The sequence below is a fragment of the Microtus oregoni genome, unplaced genomic scaffold, assembly GCF_018167655.1.
Source record: "Microtus oregoni isolate MIOR12 unplaced genomic scaffold, Mior012 000013F_ref0000133, whole genome shotgun sequence".
NCBI classification, from domain to species: domain Eukaryota; kingdom Metazoa; phylum Chordata; class Mammalia; order Rodentia; family Cricetidae; genus Microtus; species Microtus oregoni.
The window spans coordinates 25446318-25466272 of NW_024543072.1; the positions used below are offsets into that span (position 1 = coordinate 25446318).

Genomic DNA, 19955 nt, shown 5'->3' on the forward strand with positions numbered 1-19955 from the left:
GTTACAAGATTGGGTCACCAGCAAAACTGAGACTCCAAAGTCAAGGGTCCTGAGACACCCGATCAGCACCATCTCCACAAACTAAGAATACAACGCATTCAACTACACTTTTTCATGATGGTCATCACGTTAGCCTCCGTGTTCCTGAGTGTCTTTCTCACACCAAGCATTTCCCAACATCCCTGGTTTCTGCTATCTCTTATTCTGTACATTCTTTCTCTTGCTAAACTCATCTCAAACAGGGGCTTCCATAAAATTTCCACACTACAGGATGCACTCATCTGTCACTGCACCACTAAAACACGCCTGTGTAGCCCTACAACATGCCTACGTCATCAGTGTAGCCCTACAACATGCCTACGTCATCAGTGTAGCCCTACAACATGCCTACGTCATCAGTGTAGCCCTACAACATGCCTATGTCATCAGTGTAGCCCTACAACATGCCTGTGTTATCAATGCAGCCCTACAACATGCCTATGTTTCATATTAATTTGCACTCGTGATGCCTTAGCTCTTGCAGAGAACATGAGCAATCCCATGTGCAGAAGAGAGCAGGTCTATTTTCTACACCTGTGCACTTTCCTTCCCACAGCAGGTGTTTAATTCACTTTCATTCACAAAATGCAAAGAGAGTAAAAAAAGAGGCTCTCACCCTTCCTTTTTCCACAAGGTTTGTAATCATGATGATGATTCCTGTATTTTGTTCCCAGATCATCCTCCAGAAATCTTCGAATGTAGACTTTAGAGGTCCCTGGGTGGCAATGTAGGCTTTTGCTTTGTTGTAACCCTTCAAAGATGACACAGCACAAAGTGAGATGAAAGTGGTATCACAGAAGACCAGTTAATAATTGAAGTACCTTCCAAGTGGCACAGGCCATGTTTGGAGAGACATTTCCGTGTAGTGGTGCAAGACACCCACCCCCTCCGCCACAGGCGTCCATTCTCTAGAAGCAGTGTAAGAGCTTTTCTGACTTACATCGACATAATTTGCGTTGATGTAGTCGCTGTGCTTAGAGTCTTTTCCTGGTAAAGGTCTTAACTTCACCCTGCTGTGATCATCTACAGAGAATAAAAGACAAAAACAAAACGTAGAATTAGAACCAGCAACAACCGGCAGCATCCTTAACATGCACATGGCAACCAGGTGCTGCGACGAACAGCTACTGAGTACAGCTTCAATGCCATCCCAACACTGCACGGGCGCAGCTGTCCCAGAGAGGGCCCGAGGAGCATAAATAACAGTCTTTACCAGTTTTCATGAAACTGCTAGAAATTGCACAATATGCCAAAATTTCATTTTTCTATTTCAAAAGAAAATTCACGGGCTTTTGATTATCCATTCTTTCATCCTCTTCCTAGTACTATAAATTTAGAGAGAGAGAGAGAAAGAGAAAGAGAGAGAGAGTGCACAAGAACACAAGACACAAGAACTCATGAGGCTGTGTGGATAAGGATGTTGGGAAAAGTTAGAGGAGAAAAAAAGAGTATGATCAAAATATGTTGTATGAAAAAAGTTTAAACAATGTTTTTATGAAGTGACTTTAATGAAGTTTATATAGTCTTTAGGGTATTTCACTGCTCTGTGAGGTTGAAGTCTAGGCAACTCCCCAGGACCAAATGAAGGGAACGAACCAGAGCTTATCCTGTATCGTGAATCTGGCACATTCAGGATCTGATCCTACTGGTTTCTGTGACAGTTCTTTGGTGTCCTTGGCTATATAAAGTCATGAGCAAAGGGGTAGATGAATGTGGCAGGTAGTATGTACAGAATATGAGTGGCTAGAACATAAAAACCCAACTCTCTGAACTTGTAAAGCAGAGATGATGGTCTTCCAGCAAAAAACTTTCAGTTGGGCATGGTGGCATTCAGGAGGCAGAAGCAGGTGGATCTTTGTGAGTTTGAGAACAGCCTGATCTACACAGCAAGTTCTAAGCCAGCCAGGGATACACAAACGGACTCTGTCTAGACAAACAACACAATTCCTGTGTGCATCATACAAATGCTGCATTGGTTTTCTCTCGGATTCTGTCACCTACTTTCTGATTGCTGTGTGTTGAGGATGACATTATGTGTGCTCTTGCCTGACTCTTAAAAAAGGCCATGTCTATAGATAAAAGTTCACAGCTGTGAGCTACCTTGAATAGGTCAGCCAAATATGCTGTGAAATCTGATTCATGCACAGACGAGAAGAGAAAGAAAAGGCATTTTTTTTGCACCTTTTCCCTCCTCTTTACTCATTCACATAAATGAGACCAACAGTTCTACTCAAGAACAACTTGTTTTTTTTTTTAGAAATTAGGACAAGTAAAACTATCTCTATTAATAAACAATATGATCCAATATATTTAAGCCCAAAGGGGTTCCCAAAAATGATCTTTTAGGATGACTGGGTCTAACAGCGCTTCATGAAATACAATCAATATACAAAAATCAACTGTACTTCTATACACGGAGCATTTTCATTTGCAACAAGCATCAAAAAAAAATATGGTGGACCAAGAGATGGCTCAGTGGTTGAACACACTTCTTACTCTTATAGAGAGGACTGGAGTGCCATCCCAAGAACCTACAAGTTCTTGTGACTCCAGTTCCAGGGGAATCTGATGCCCTCTTCTGGCCTCTGTGAGCACTGCATGCACATGGTGCAGACATTCACACAGGCAGATATACCCATGCTCATATAAATAAATCTCCAAAAGCAAAAAAGAAAACCCCAAAACAACAAAGCAGGAGTAAACTTCACAGAGGAAGCCAAAGCTTGTGCAATGAGAGCGTAAACCATAGTTGAAAGAAATAGGAAGGCCTAAGTGAAAACCATCCACCTTCACGAAGGCCCCAAGACAATACTGAAATGGCAATGGTTCTCAAATCCATCCCACACTCAGTTCACTCTCCATCAGAATCCTGGCCCCAGATTAGGAAGTACGAGTCTAGTGCTAAAATTCATATGAAAATGCAAGGGGCTGAGACAGCCTGAACAGAGGAATCTGAGTTTCCAATTTAAAACTTTGCCACCAAACTGCCCATAATTACGGCAGTGCAGAGCTGGCAGGAGAATGAACGCAGACAGCACCAGGAATAGAATCCAGCAGCCAGAAGCAACTCATTACCTTACAGTAAGTTAACTGTCCATAAGAGAGCTGAGCCAATTCATTGAGGAGAAAGCCCTAAATCTTAAACCACAGACAAATAGATACCCTTATGCAACAAAATGAAGAACACAAAAAACACAATCAAAATGGATCAAAGACCTAAACAAGAGTGTTGAAACCATGAAAATTTCAAGAGGAGAACACAGCAGTAAACTTGGCATGGTTTTCCTTCCTAATATGACTCTAAAACCACCACCAACACTAACACCAGGTTAAACTGGATATTGACAAACTTTGGAAGATGGACTTTTGAAGATTTTAGAGAGCACCATTAAGAAAGATAGTCTGGGTAGTGGTGGTGCACTCAGGAGGCAGAGACATTTGAATCTCCGTGAATTTGAGGCCAGCCTGGTTTACAAAAGCTAGTTCCAGGACAGCCAGGGCTACACAGAAAAACCCTGCCTCAAAAATGAAAACAACAACAACAAAAACAAAAAGGGAAAAGATAATGCAAAGAATAAGCAGAACTATATGGAATCCCACAATATACAAAGTTCAACAGTAAAGAGATAAAATTCAGCTACGAAAAAGTAAAAGATGAGAACAGATTTTTTTTTTTCCAAAAGAAGATATACAGATGGGCCAATGAGCGTTAAGCAATGTACTGATCCCACTGACCACTTAGGCAACCACGAGAAAAATGCTCATCAGAGGTTCCCACCTCAAACCATCACTAAGACCCACCCCCCCCTCAAAAAACAAAAACAAAATAGGGTGCTTCTGTCAAAGCGTGAGGTCGCTGGACCTCTACGTCACTGCCAGTGAGAATGAAGCCCAGCACAGCCACTCTGAAAAAAGCCAGTCAGCTCTCCTAAAGTTGAACACAGGTTCATCCATAAACCAGCAACTCTGCTTCTATGTATGTACCCAAGAAGGAAGGAAACATTTCTACAGAAAAGCCTTGTCTGCGAACGACATTGTTCTTAAAGACCCAAGTTGGATAAAATCCAAACACCTAGCAAGATATCCCTTATGCATGTAATTGGAGTATTAACAATGGAGTCACTGATACACAGTGCAACATGGATGAGTCTGAAAGGGTGCTAATGTGAGAGGCCAGATACACAGGTTTCACATGTGAGTCCATCCACAGGGACTGTCCAGAAAATCCAAATAACGAGAGCTAGAAAGTAGTAATGGATTTCAGGGGGAAATGGTGTCTTTTAACAGCCATGGGGTTTCTTGTTGCTAGAAATACTTGAACATTAGACTGTGGTTCCAACATCTGTGAAAGGACAGTCCGAATGGCATGTAGACAATCTCAACATTTTATTCAAAAACTATCCACAGCAGTGTTCAAACTTTAAGCGGTCCAATTAAAAGTCTGTGTAATGTGGTTCTTACTACAGAAGGTAATGAAATTGGTCCCTCCATGTTCAAATCCTATTCCCCTGTAGCTATAACTTTAACCCGTTCTGATGTTAGGCTTATTCGATTCAGTTCTCCAAATCTGTATTAAAAAGACCCGCCTCCCACTGGTTAAAAACAAAGTCAGGATAGCCCCATGATATTCAGGCTTTGTCTCCCAAGATTTGACATGACCTCAGCTCACGTGAAAATACAAAAGCTCGGAAGAATTTCTTTTGGTTAGCTTATGGCTCCCTCGAAGCTCTGATGGCCCACGCTGCATCTACCTCGTGAGAGACTGGCTTTCAAACGCCAGCCTCTCTGGGTGGAGCAATTCTGACTCTTTGGCTTTCCCTGCAGGGCAAAGACTGAATTCTCCCACCGCTGAAGATCGTTTCAATTACTCACATGCTAAAATGTTGATATATCTGTTTTTGTGCTTGTTGTCTGGGTGATTGGAATGTTCTGCAGTGATGTTCATATCAGCTGTACAGCGCTGGACTTCCTAAAGGAGAAGAATGACAAGGTTTTAGACACGCTGGAAACTAAATGGAGCCGCCGCCACATATCACGCAGCATTCTGTCAGCATAGGCTATATGTATGCTGCATGCTGTAACTGAATTCTTACGGCCTAGTGATAGGGAAGCTATGCAACACTGTAGCACATACTCCTCTGCTGAAACATGGTGGAAGAAACAGACCAAGAGCGAGCCAGTCAGATCCAGGACAGAACATTACACGGGACAAAGTTTAACGTTGTCATTTTACGGTGTCCCTCTGCTTCATTCTGCAAAGCACTGTGACCTTTTACACTGGACACAGCCTCAATACTGATGCTTCCCATGTATCTTGAAGGCACCGCTAGGTCGTGTTGAGTGACAGGCCCACGCTATGTTTGTCTAAATACACTTTATGGTGCTTGTATTATGACGACACCACCCAATGTGGCACTTCTTATTATCTGACCTCATCTTATGTGGTGCAATTCCTCCCTTCCTCTATACACACACAGATATAGCTATCAGCCCAGTCCCTACAGTGCCATTGCTTCCTCGAACTCATTCAGATCTGAAAATTGCTGTAACGATCACAAACACAGGAACAGTGTGAATTAGGGATGGTCTCGTTCCTTACGAGCTCATCGCTCATCTACTTTATTCCGGTTTGTACCTGGAGTTGGGATGGTACAAAACAGTATCAATTTTGGAGTGCTGAGATACAAAAGAATATCTCTTTCTAAATAAGTCACAGTCTATAAGAGAAAAAAAAAAAAGATTGTTAGCCAAATGTGATCAACAGAGAAGAGGCCTGAAAAAAAATATGGGAACAAAAATAGAGGAACTGAGGGAGGCTTAAAATAGGACATAGCAATTCACTTCAGTCTTAAAGGAAGCACAGGAATTTCCAAGAAGGACAAAAGCACCAGGATTTGCAATGTGCTTGGAGGCCGCATGGCCTCATTTCATAGTTAGAACCCTCCATGCTAAAATGTCTATTTGACAGGACAGTCTTGCTCGGCCGACTAATTATCTTGACTGGCTCAGACATCGTTTGTCCTGATGAAGTGTTGGCTCTGGATTTGGTCAACTGAACTTGCACTAGAGACAGCAGAGGCAGCTCTGCACCACCGCCTCGGCCCCAGATAGAAGCCTCATCTCTTAGCTCAATATGAAGCTGCTGAAAAAGCTGGGTTCTTCTACCCTGGATGCTTCACACACGAAGAAATACTGGAGCCAACTAGTTAAGGAAGCCATTAGCAGTGCGTAGCTGCTACTAAGAGCAGGCGCAAGGTCACAAAAGTGCCAGGGGATGTTGTACACACGCAGATTATTGTGTTTCCCACATAGCCCCTGAAGAGCTATGCATGTGTCCATAGCAGCTACATCAAGGGCAGGGATGTAGTGAATACAGGGGGCAGACTGTCTCATAAAACCTCAAAGTACTTCCTAGCGAGCAGTCCCCTCTCCATGAAGAGGAACTCTGCAGTCAAATAACCTAAGGTATAAAAATGAAGGGTCATGATCTGTTCAGATTATTGAGTTTCCAATGCCTAGAAGCTCGTATTTAACTTTTCGTAACTGAAGGTCTTCCCAGCTGTCCCGGAAGACAAGACTCCGAAGGTGTCAAGTCAGTCCACATCTTCCAGGGAAAGGGTGCAATGGCGATTCTCACCTGTTTCCTACCTCTACGAAGTGGGATAAATTCTGCTCTCTCCTGTTCTAGTTTTATGACTCAGTTTTGCAAACAGTGGTTTAAAGGGCCTGAAACCTTTTGGCTCTTTTCTCCAAAATGGAAAAAGAAAAAGTATGAGTGCAAAGAAGATGGTGATGTTGATTATAGTTGGGTTATGGGGACCTGCCTTTTGGAACTGCCTTAAAAGTATGAGGTCAGTTTAAGGCAAAACACTTCACAAATGGATTTGTATCCTGAATAGCACCAATTCACTGTATACACAAATCCCAGGCACAAGTCAATACTCCACTGCTGGGTAAAAGCCAGCCTTTTGGGCAGGTACCTCTTTAAGACTGAGGTGATTGGAGAGCTTATATTAAGACATTTTAGCCTTAGTTCTTTAGTCGGAGATTCATTTTGTCTATTAATTCTTTTCTCTCTTGTACTGTATTTGGATCGGACCACCCTAGCCACGGACCGAGGCTGAGACTCAGATAGAATATAACACAATGGACCAGGGCTGCTTCTATAAAGCAGTCTCTCAAGGCAGCCAATCAGCTCCTTCTGCTATCTAAAACCCCTGGCCAGATGTGTGGTTTCCATTCATGCTTCCAATGAATGGCATAAAACAAGGGAAGGACGTAAGTAATGTTAGATCTGACTTTCTTAGCACTCATGCGGTCTGGCTACAGCCTTCAGATTTGGTCTTGAGGATAATAACATCACCTGTAAATTCCTACAGTATGACTTGACTCATTCAGGAGCCAATAATACCATCTGATCCTGGAATGATCCTTTGCTCTATCAGACTGGCATCGCAAAGTTAACGTGACTTTAGTAGGCGTTAAAACCTTTTAAAGTGACCCTAGTTGGTGGAGTGCACATGGGAAACTTACCTATTTCACACTTTAATGAGAGATTTAAGATGATGCTTGCTTGTATTTTATTGCCTATATTAATCTAGAGTTCTAAAAGTAGATATTCTGGATACTGACAGATATGTAACTCACAGGGGAGGGTCAAGAGAAGAGAAGAGGCTTAAAAGAAAAAAATAATAATTCATTAAAAACAAAACATGAAAATCCTAGCATTTGCTATCTCCAGAACTCTTGGGGGATGCAATCGGCTGAATCTCCTGCTTTGGAGATGTGGAGGGAGGAGGCCATCTGGAGAGCATGGGATGGCCTGCTAGCCTACCTTTCTGAGACACCACTCCAACAAACACTGCGTACACATCTATCAGATTACCCAACAAAGAGCCCTGGGAGAAAGTATTTTGGACCTGGTGTGTTAAGAGGCTAATCTACAGACAATGAAATGCATTGGTCATGACTAGTCCAGAGTTGGTCCAGTGTCCAAGAGAGAGTTGGTCCTCAAGAGATGAGGACCTCTGTGCCTTCCCACTTCCACCATCTTGGACTTGGCCATCACACCTGACTTTTTGCAATGCTGTGTGCTGGGCATGACTCCATTAGACAGGGACTTTTTGGTGGGTTCCAAATTACTTTGCCAACCTTCCAGGGAGGGTATTATCTTCTACCACTTCATGTTCTAACCTTAGCCTTAAACCCACGCCTTTTAGAAAGGTGGCATGTTTTCCTGTCCTAGGCATGGCTGCCATTTATCTCTCCCCTCCCACAATCCAAATCCCTGGTCTTTGCTCCCCGGGGCTGCCCTTTTTCACCGCCCCACAGAAAATTCTTTTGCAGGCAGAAGTTTATGAAATTATCCCATCTTCTTTATAAAAGTCCCTACTTAAATAGGAATTTTTCTTGGTAGTAAGGATTTAAAGCACATTTCTCTAATATTCAGACCAAATGCATGGTCTGCCGTATGCTCAGCTCTTCAGGGACAGTTTCTGCCATCCTCCAGTCATCTTTGTGTAGCGTTGCATCTCCTTCCGGGGACGTCCCTGCCTCCCATTATCAGCAGCCACCGACAACTCAGTTCATGACACAAAACAATGGGGCCACTAGTCCCTCAGCGCATGGGCTCAGGTGGACAGAGCCTTATGCTCCTGATTTAAGATGAACAACGAGTACCCATTTAGCCCAGTAGTTAATTGGAGGAGAGGTCATCCCCCAGAGGACTGTGTCAAGGGCCACGGACCTCTGGCTTCATCTCTGTGCCCAGCCTTTAAACTTCCGATTCCTCCAACCCCCAAGACCTAGTCCGCGGACCTCTGTAGCCTTCTCATGAATGTGACAGGACTGTGCTTTAGGAAGCCTTCTGTGTTAAGGTTATGGGGGCAGGGAAAGCGATTTCTAATATTTAATAATCAAGCCACTCTGGGATGCCACTGTCCAGGAAGCCCAGGGAACTAGTCATGGCCAGTTCAGGCAGCCAGGAGAAGGGAACGAGGAAACGTTAGCCTCAAACAAGAACCAGTAAGACTGCCACTGGCTGCAGAATCTTGGAGAGGCATAATGCCACCAGTTCTACAGCCCGCTCACAATCTATCTGACAGCACTGTTTTCCGACATCACCTCTAGACAAAGACTCAAAGTTACTTAGGCTGCTCCCATTCCCCCTCTTAAGTAACATCATTATTAAAATATGACAGTTGCTCACCCCCCCCCCTTTTTTTTAAAGCCCAAGGCTGAAAAATCAAATGGTGCCACAAGGAGAATCATCGTCACTGGGACACCCAGTCAACACGCACACCGTGGGGCAGCTCCATTTCTGTTTTACCTTATTTCCTTTTCATTTCTACTCTGGTCTCCTCCCTGCACCACCAGACTGAGCTCTTTTGGTAAGGGATTCTAATTAATCTTTGTACGGAGAGGGAATAGTTGATACTCAGCTGTTTTACCTTGCCCGACTAACTATGAGCTTGAACGGTACTCTCGAGAAGACCAGTAATTTGATTAACTTGAGGCTTCTGTTCAGATGTTGAGTAAGATTTCTGTAAGCCACACTGGGACTAAAATCACTGTAGAGTAGAAAGACTATGTATTCCTCACCTAATACATGTAGGAGAGGGTACCCTAACAGCCTGTTTTTTTGTTTTTTTGTTTTTGTTTTTGCCAAGGCACAGTTGCATGCGAGTCAAGGGCAAGCTTGTTTATTTCTCTTGACTCCAGCTCATTATAAGACATTACTTCTATGAGTCTGGAAGGCACTGGGGCTAACCACAGGGCTTGGGGTTTGACAGTACTGATCTCAACCCCTGCTGCCACCGTTTCAAAACCTGGCCACCTAATCTTGCTCTGCTTATGGATGATGTTTCCCCAACTTTAAAGTGAGGTCAGTGAGAGCCGAGATAAAGTAAAGGACTGAAATAATGCGCTGAGCTAACTGTGGGCCCTGGTTACTGCACACAAGTGATGGAAATTCGTGCAGGAGATTACGACTCTCTGACCACAATAAATGGTTTATTTTAAATATTTCATTGTTCTTTGTACTACATAAAATCTCATTTCCTGCCCTTACACAGTCAGCTATTACCTCTGCTTACTTCCTCACATGGCTTATTGCTATCTTTCCTTGTTTAGCAAGATTACCAAAAAGGAATGATGTTTTTGTTTAAAAACACTTCAAAGTTTTGCTGAGTTTTAAAGGTTGCGGTATACTGGTGAGCTCCTAGTCTGTCTCATTCTCCCCTTTATGTTGCTGCTTTACTATTTTTTTTTTCTTTCAGAATTCTGATTTGAAGCAACTCCAGTTTTCAGTTCTCCCCAGGAGGAGCCAGGAGATGGTAACGGAATCACAGTGGCTGCTTCTACTTAGGTTCCCCATCCCCTCCCATGAACAACCAGCTCCTGGTACTGAAGCTGTCAAGAGCAGTAGAGGTGATTAAACTCTTAGCTCACAGTATCAATATTTTTAGGATAGACACAGGATACAAATAAACGCCGGGATTTGTTCACGGGCGTGATTCTGATACAGCAAAGCCCATCTCTAAGTCAGATCAAGTATACAGAGGTGTAGCTGATTATTCTGAATAATTAAATGGTGTCAAAACCAGCTGTGATGAATAGCGCTGGGGTCTCAAATCATAAATAATTGAGAAAGCAGAGTTGCATTTGATCATCCTGATCAAATTCTGTCCTCTAGAGGATAAATGTTTGTCCTGAATACCATCAACATGGTTAAATGCCTCAATATTCTTGCTCGGTCATCCAGTCAACAGTCAATTGAGCTAAATCACTTTAACGCCACACACATTTGCTGTCCTCATGAATACAAAATGTTTGACTTAAGCCATGTTCTTCGTCGTGGACTAAGCACCTTTCTGGACCAGCATACAATAGCAGCATTAAATACTTGACGAGCTTTTGTTCAGTCTTCTCTCTACCACCTTTCCCATCATTTTTTTTTCCCTCAATTAAAACCTAAACGCAAACCAAGTCAAAACACAAACGAAACAAGAACAATGCCAAACTCACAACAGCAGCAACCTCAGAGCAAGAATTCACTTGAGATGTCAATATAATTGCCTTTCTGGTGACGTTTGGGAATTCCAAATTTGCATAGAGACAGGGGTTCTGGCCCCATTTTTCTCTTTGCTCACATGAGATAATTGCACCTCAGAGCTGTGTGTGTCCACGATGGTCCCCGAGCGCTTCCTTCCCATTTGTGTTTGAGCCCCAGAACCAACTGTGTCAAGAGGCAGGCAAGAAAGGCTCTTCGCCATCATTCCCATTATACAGTAGGAAGGGAAAGAGGAAGAAACCCACTCGCCCCTACAGCTCGAAGACAGCTGAGCTGCCATGAAAGCATGCCCTGTTCCACACAGCCCCTGCTGCCAGGGATGCGCCTCAGTAAAGAAAAGGGCAGTCTGTTTAATGGCTCCTCATTGACACCCTGTCACTGCTGAACTGGCACGGAACCCAGAGCTGGCAGAGGGGGACCTGCCAGATCTCTACCTTGTTTCCTACACACCAGCTCTTAAAATCACGAGGCTGTGCTAACTCCCGTCTTCTCTCCAAGAATTAATACACACGGAAACAACAACAATCAATTAATAATTAACCCAGCACGCCATGGAGGTTTATTTATTTATTTATTTTAGCCTAACAACTTTAGAATGCGGGTGACATTAGCACCATCTTTTTAAGGATGAGGAAACTGGGGAGCAGAGATGGAGCCTTATGAAACTCACTTCTGGCAGAGCCAGCGCTTTCTCTGGTGCCAAACCTCCTGTCTCCACCATACCGTGCGCAGCCCAGAAATGACACAGAATCAGGGAGCTCGGCAGTGGCACCGTGTGACTAGGCAGTGTGACTTCATCTTAGGATTAAGACGAAGAACTAGAAAAACCTATCCCCAGTAATTGTCCTCTCGTTAACCTCTATGGCCTGTCCTCCACCGATGAGCAGGGAGCCAGACAGGTGAAACGAACTCCCTCTTTCTACATCTGGCTCGGAAAACGTTGATGAAAACCATCAGTGAGAAGAGAAAGACATCTCCGGCTGGCAGAGTTATTGTTCTGATAGGTTTAGAATAAATGCAGTTCCCGCTGTCAAAAATCCTTATGAGATAAAAATAAACTTTCTCAAAATTAGTTTCCAGTCTTGAAACATACCTCAAAATCTTCAGAGAAGCCATGCTGGCTATTAGAATAGAGCTCGCCGATGTGTTTAACAAACTGTTTGACGGGAATGGCTTCCATGTCGTCTGCAGGAAGAAAATCAGACTCAGGTCACACAGAATATGTTCATAAAACCAACGGCACCGGAAAAGCAAATCCTACATAGGAAAAACATTTGACGAAAATGATAAAATTCTATCAACTGAAGTAAATTTCTGAAGAAAGGTTTGGGACTTCATTTTACATCAAGATCTCGTTAGGATTGTGAGTTGCTCTTAAGCCAGGCTAAATAAGGTATTTCAAACACACACACATACACACACACACACACACATACCTCTCTGCTTTCACTTTGAAGAGAATTTACACAGTAAAGGAAATACATTATACTCTACGCTAAAAGTCTGCTTTTATCAAGCGTACCCATTTGCCAAGATATTTGGCACTTCCTAGGTTTTTAAACTTCAATTATTATTCAGTGGCTAGGGCTTGTATGTGCATGATCTTTTCCCCTTGGACAGACACCCCATGCCAGCTGTGCAAAGCCTTCTACAGTTAAGTGTTCAGAATCTTAGTTCAAAACAGCTGTGTCTATACGGTGCCAAAGAATCAATTTGATGGAATTAACGGACTTTTTTTTTTTTTTTTGGTGTTGACAGCCTAGGTGTAGATTCAGGAAGACGCTACACACACCAATTTATTGTAGCTTTGCCACTCCGAAGGGACATTTCCAGCTCAAGGAGCCTAATGCCTGTTTTAGGTTTATTTACAGAGATCCAGGCTGATCCTTGACTGTGTCTGCGAAATGGCCACGCCCACTTCCTCCCTCTGCCAACTCCTCCTCCCTCGGCCCTCCCCCACAAATATTTCCCTTTAAAAAAAATGTTCGGCTGAATTTGAGATAAACAACAGACATGACATTTACTTTATTCAGAGTGAAAGATCTTTGGCAAAGGCACAAACATCCAAACTGCCGCAGATGCTTTTCTTAGTAAAGGGTATGAAGATCTCTATGTGTAAATGAGGTCCTACTTTGGCAGGAATTTCATAGATCCAGGCCTGACAATCTGATTTCTCTTCATCTGGTGACAGTTAACATTGCCTGTGTCATTCCTTCTCTACGTTCTTTGGAGAGAGCAAAGCTCTAGGGTGACTTTTTGCATCTATTGACATTTGAATCCTTCTTCAGTGGGAAGTTGCCACTCTCAGACTCTGTTTAAGAAAGGTGACTCCTATGTCCGTAACCTAAGTTGCTCAGCACCGAAACATTGTTTCAATGGGATAGCTTGTCCTTCACAAACACAAATTCTGTGTGACCGATTAAAGTCCTGATCACTTTAAAAGGAAACTTTATGAAGAAAATTGCCAAGTTATTTACAAATATTTCAGGATTGAAGATGTTCATGAATATGCAATCATTTTGTACGCCCAAGAAATCTATAGCTTCCATGATGTAACCAGCATTAACAAACTAAGAAGAGCCAAAATGTTTGCCCAGAATATTTAGCAGAATGCTACTCAAGAAAAGTTTCCAAAATTATCTGATCATTTAAAATGTTTAGAAGTTGGTGAATTCTATAATAACTGCTATATGGCAATGAAGGCCCCTCAGGCTAAGCTGGAAAAAAAGAATTAATATGCACAAAAATATAAGTACCCAAGTATAAGCACATCTTTGCACTTAAACAATATAAACGGTTCTCAAGGTCAGAGCAGCATAGACAATAACTGGGTGACAGAAAAGTTTTATTCCACGACCACTGGAATTTCCAGTTCCCATAGGGCTATGGCACTAGGAAAGGGCATGGAAGTCGGTTCAAAATGAGAAAAAAATTACGGTTGCTATATTTTGATATTTTACATGTAACATCAAGGATTTTCAAGACATAAAGATGCTGAGGTTTAAAAAAATGGCATTTTGAAGGTCACAGCACATGGCAAATCATTAAAAGAAATACTTCAAAGTTCACAGTAAACCACCTTTTTCCTATAATGTAGTCAACTGTGATGCCCATCCTAATGTCACATACCCAGAAATCAATCTGCCTGTTGACCCCATGATGGGATGCAGTAAGACCTAAGCCGGGCTCAGTAGGGTTGCCATGGAAAAATATGATGCACCATTTCTCCCCTTTGCATTTTTATCCAAGGAAACTGAGGCATCTTTATACCACACCGAGTTCCCAGGCACCACCAAAACCATAAAGGAAGTAGGAGACAGGCAGATGTGCACACAGAGGCACGCTGCGCTGACCTCTGCCAACCACACAGATAACACGTCACTTGTCCATCACTCAAGACAAACAGCAGAGGGCTCATATATATCTTTTCTTTCTCACGATAAATATAACACAGCAACTAACTAGAAGCCCTGACCAACTCCCTCTCGAATGGTATTTCTATTAGGTTTCCTCAACCATTTTGAACAGTACCGTAGGCCTGAGCAACTAACTCGGTTTTTACCTGGAAAGATCAAACTCGGCATAGGAAAACAGCTATCTACGGGATACTATTTCTACCTGAACGTGTTTGCTTACAGATGACAGCAGGACTAATTAACGACCAAGTGCTTTGCATACACCTTCTATGTGCCCTGGTGTAGGTACTACATGCAGCCTCCTCTTACAAGCAAACGACTTCTTCAAGACGACCTAAGGATGCTGTTCCGGTTTGATTTCCTGTGGCTCTGACCAGAAGCACCTTGGGGAAGGGAGGTTGGAAGCTAAGGCAGGCACTTAGGAAGACACCTGGAACAGACTACTGCCCAGGTCCACATACCTAATGGATGGTACCATTTGTAATGGGCCGGGCCTCTACATCAGTTAGCCATCAAGAAAATACGACACAGATGTGCCCACAGGCCAATCGGATGAAGGTCATTCCTCAATTAAGTTCCCCCCCTTTCTGAGGTATGTGAAGTTGACAACCAACATTAGTCATCACAGACAGGCATGGTCTAGAAAAGCTGGCTGCTGACCCATAACAGCGTGCTCCAACTCACCCCAAACTTTATGTTCCACTGTGGGTAATCACATTTACTGGCTGAGCACCCAGGACCAGCCGGCAGTTGGGGAGACAGTCCCTGTTCATGGCTGACGTCTGTGTCAGAAGTCAAGTCAACATAATGAAAGACCCCAGCTTAGCTGCTATAATGCCATTTTGCAAGGCTTTCACACAAACAAGTGTAAGTTCAAGGTAAAGTCGGTGCTCCTAGGCGGCCAAAACAGGATATCTGTGGTCAGACATCAGGCCTAGGAGGGGAACGGACAGTTCTGGGAAAAACTACATGTGCCCTAGATAGGGCCAAGTCAGCTATTATTATCAGATCTTCATGTCCCCGAGGAGGAACTCGTCCCCAAGTGAACCCATCGCCTCATCTGAACTGACCAATGGGATTCCTGTAACCACGCTTCTACTTCTGTATGCCTGCTCCGCCCACCCGTTTCCATATAAAAGACTCCCTGCCCAGCCTGGGGGGCGCAAGTCTTCCAAAGAGACTCTGACGCCTGCAGGTACCTGTGCAGCCGCTCAATAAATAACCTCTTGCCGCTGCAGCCAGTGGTTTCGACTGTTCCTTGAGTTCAGGGGTCTCCTCTTGAGGGAAGGACCGCTCTGAGGGTCTTTCAATAAGAAAGTGAAGGAAAAGCCAGTGTGTAATCTCCAGACGGAACACGGCCACTGCCGTCAAAACCTGGATGCGGAGGGGTGACCACTGATGCTGTGAGGTTATGGGAGAGACTTGAAGATGAAAGGTGGGCAAACTCCAGGCTTACAAGTAAAGTCCTAGGATATATGGGGAGACCACGTAAAGCTGGAGTTGGTCTAATTCAAAAGGAGCAACCATTTGGCCTGTCCTGGTTGCCAAAATCCACGACAATACTCTGAATGCATTTTTTTATTTTTAGAGGAACCAGGTGAAGGGAACAGAAATGTTTTTGTGATCAACCTACGGATGCTTGAGGCCGCTTATCTAAAGGGAATACAACGCTGAGCTTTGGCCCGGTGGAGTCAAAGCCTGGACTGCCTCTGTTTCTGAAAGTTAGGATAGTGAAGAGGGAAGCATGGCACTGAACACAATACCTTGGGTAGGCTGGTAAGCAACCATCATTTTGTGCTAGTATTTTTATTTGTAGAATTTTCTGCTATCTTAGATTTGCTAGGTGAAAATGAGGCCACCACTCCTGATCACTAAACCCCGCGATTATACAATGTTTTATATAATCAACTGAGAATCAGTATCTAAAGCGTGAACTTTGTTATCAAATATGATCATTCTTAGCTTTTGGGGTGAGAATTAAACCAGGAAAAAGGTTTTTTATAAATAGTTTTCATCTGGGCTCATCCACAATAAACCCCTTATCCTAGTCTCTGACTAGGATGGAGCGTGAACAGCAACTTTTGCCCAGAGAAGGCATCAAAGCTTAGATAATGATGTTCTCACACACCAGTCCTGGGAATAAAGAAAAATGCATTTGAACATAAAGAAAATCCGCTTCACAGATCCACAAGGTAAAGCCCTGCATCTTCAGAACCAAAAGAGGCAAATCTCTAATACCTTAAGCTTCTCCAACCAATTCACTCACGCTAGCTCTGTTCTCTCCTTAGCTTAAGAAAAAGAAAAAAGTTAACTTTCTTGCTGTCATCTTTGGTTATAGCAAGGGCTAGCCCCAACTTCAGTCTCTTACTCAGCCATCAGGAGAATGAAGCTCATTTTACCAGTCCTGTCTAATTAACTCCTTCTACGGGCCAGGCACTTCCACTCCGCGAAGTGAGCAAAGAAGTCAGAGCAAAGCCTGCCTCCCTGGGATTCCTTTCCCCTACCTGGGAAATGGCAGCAATAACAATGCCTTAGTCACTAAGTCAGTGGTTCTCAACCTGTGGGTCTAAACCAGTTTGAGGGTCAAATGACCCTTTTACAGGGGTTGCATATTTACCTTGCAATTCAAAGCAGCACCAAAATTACAGTTACGAAGTAGCAACAAAATACTTTTACAGCTGAGGAACTGTGTATCAAAGGTTCCCGGCATTGAGAAGGTCAAGAGCCACCGCACTAAGTGCTCTGAGAAATAACAAAGTAAGGACCTGCCAGAGGCTTGGCTTGGCATTTGGTGACTTTAGTAACTATGAGGTGTCATTAGGCACACTTGTTCTCTCTGTACTATCTGATCCAAGGGACAGATGAAATGATCTAGAGACACAAGGCACTTGCCTAATGTCCTTCAGCTATTGGAGGGCTAGGATGTCTCCAGGGCCAGGCTCACCCTGAGTGCAGTGCCTTTCAGACCTGACACTTGACCAGATCCTTCCCATGCAAATTACTGAAGTGACATGTTTTGCTTTAATGGGAAGTTTCGCTTCCTGACAAGCTCACACTGGCTCGCTGGTCACCTTGTTGACGTTAGGTAAAGAAAGGTACTAAATATTTACCTTCTTACCAATGGTAGCTGCTGGGTTCACTGGCGAAAGCTCTATTTAAGGAAAGATCCCTTTTGCTGGCTTGGGAAGTGGAAGGGCATATACACAGATACATTAGGATTTCAGAAATCCTTAGGTTACCTATTCTGTAAAGAAGAAAGAAGAAGGAAGAAGGAGGGAGGAGGAGGAGGAAGAGGAAGAGCAGGAGGGAGAAGGAGGAGAGGAGGAGGAAGAAGAAGAAGAGGAGGAGGAGGAGGAGGAGGAATAGGAAGGAGGAGGAGGAGGAGGAATAGGAAGGAGGAGGAGGAATAGGAAGGAGGAGGAGGAAGAGGAGGAGGAGGAGGAGGAGGAGAAAGGAGGAGGAGGAGGAGGAGGAGGAAGGAGGAGGAAGGAGGAGGAAGAGGAAGAAGGAGGAGGAAGAGGAAGAAGGAGGAGGAGGAGGAGGAAGGAGGAGGAAGGAGGAGGAAGGAGGAGGAAGAGGAAGAAGGAGGAGGAGGAGGAGGAGGAGGAATAGGAAGGAGGAGGAGGAGAAGGAGGAGGAGGAGGAGGAGGAATAGGAAGGAGGAGGAGGAGGAGGAGGAGGAGGAGGAGGAGGAAGAATAGGAAGGAGGAGGAAGAGGAAGGAGGAGGAGTTCCCTGTACAAGGGTTATTTAACCCTCAGTAGATTTCGAACCTTATCCCAATTCCAGCCAGTGCCACCCGTAGCAGTGAGAACATATAAAATTCTAGTATCAGGCTCCATTTACATCCTCGATGCTCAAATACTTTTCCAGTCCTCCCCACCAAGGCACTACCAGGGGCCGCTAAACACATTTCTAGTCAACAGACCTCAATCTCAAGAGCCCAGTCCCCCTCCGACTGCCCTTCCAGCCTCCTTGAGTTCAGTTTCAGGTTCCAGGCTTAGTATGACCTTTGTCTGTGTCAACTTAGGAAGACGAAACAAACATGAAAGAAAAGAGCACAGTCAAGATTTTAGTCCCTGAGTTACGAGCACAATCAACAGATTTTCGTCTAAATCAAACTCTTCGGATGTAAGGAGTATTTGGAGATTAGAGCATTTTATTTCCTGACATAAAAAGAAATCTTTTCATTTATGGCACAATGAAGTCAATGAAGAAAGGGTTTCATTATAGTCAAAATGCCAATGAATCTCCTTTGGAGATAATCTTTGTATAAATAAAATATCCCAAAAGGGTTGATTTAATCCCAATGGTTTAAACAGCACATATAAAACCCTTTCTATGCTGGCACCCAGCTGAAGCCAGTGACCTTCAAATTATTAAGCTATATTTTAACGGCTGGAAAAGCGGAACCATTTCTAGATTCTTAGGCTACTGGCAGCTCCCACAGTTTGTTTTATAATATGCTTATTAGAAAGCTAAGCTTTCCAGAGAAAGCGTTTTTCAGGACATTTGTTTTTGACATGTTGCATATCTGGAACTCTCTTCCAGGGTTTGAAGCGGGTTAATTTCATGAACTAACTTCTAATTTTAAAATGCTTATCTACGACACAAGTCTAAACGAATGATCTACTATAGTAAATACAATCTTGAGGTAAGGCACTGTGGTGGTTTGAAAGAAAACGACCTCCAAGAAGAGTGGAACCATTAGGGGCTTTGGCCTTGGAGGAAGTATGTCACTGGAGGGGCGGGCTTTGAGGTCTCTTGCTTAAGGCTCCCTCAGTGTGACAGTCGACTTCCTGTTGCCTCAAGATGTAGCCCCTTCAGTTCCAGCACCACGTCTGCCTGCATGGCACATGCTCCCCTTCATGATGAGAATGGGCTGAACCTCTGAAACTGTAAGGGAGCCACCCCAATTAAATATTTTCCTTTATAAGTTGTCATGGTCATGGTATCACGGCAATAAAAGCCGTAATAAGACATATACTTTGGTAATTCTTCACTAATCGCTAATGAGAATCTTACATTTGCTGACTCAGAAGAATTGTAACTGGCCAGGTGTGCAGCTCATTGGTAGAATTCTTGTATGGCAGATCCCTGGCATCTCGGACGCATACAGGTATGCACGTATATACATACCAAAAATACACACGTACACACAAAGTGACTTTCCAGATGTTTGGTTATTTTGCCATTTTTTTTATTATTATCGACATTGTGTGGTGATGAGTTCCAACCACAAGCCTTGGGGAATGCAGGTAAGCATTCTACCTATGAGCACCTTAGTGGTGCCGTGGAGCGTAGGGAGGGGTCGACTCCCTGTGTGACACAGGCTGGTCTAGAAGCTGTGAGCCTCTTCCTCTGCCTCATGACTGATTCTTTACAAGTGACATCTATCCACCTAAAAACTGTGCTTGTCGGATGAGTCAC

General features: G+C 43.6%; 1 protein-coding gene across 2 annotated transcripts in view; it reads right to left on the bottom strand.

Annotated features, from left to right (window-relative positions):
* Positions 1 to 19955, bottom strand: part of Ptprg (protein tyrosine phosphatase receptor type G) — a 676813-nt gene that overhangs the window by 27283 nt on the left and 629575 nt on the right. For both annotated transcript variants that reach the window (XM_041662359.1, XM_041662358.1), the window contains 4 exons: positions 12204 to 12295; positions 4912 to 5008; positions 980 to 1062; positions 656 to 790 (listed from right to left, as the gene is read on the bottom strand). In XM_041662359.1, the coding sequence (XP_041518293.1) occupies positions 656 to 790; positions 980 to 1062; positions 4912 to 5008; positions 12204 to 12295 (407 nt within the window). The remainder of the gene's footprint in view (positions 1 to 655; positions 791 to 979; positions 1063 to 4911; positions 5009 to 12203; positions 12296 to 19955) is intronic.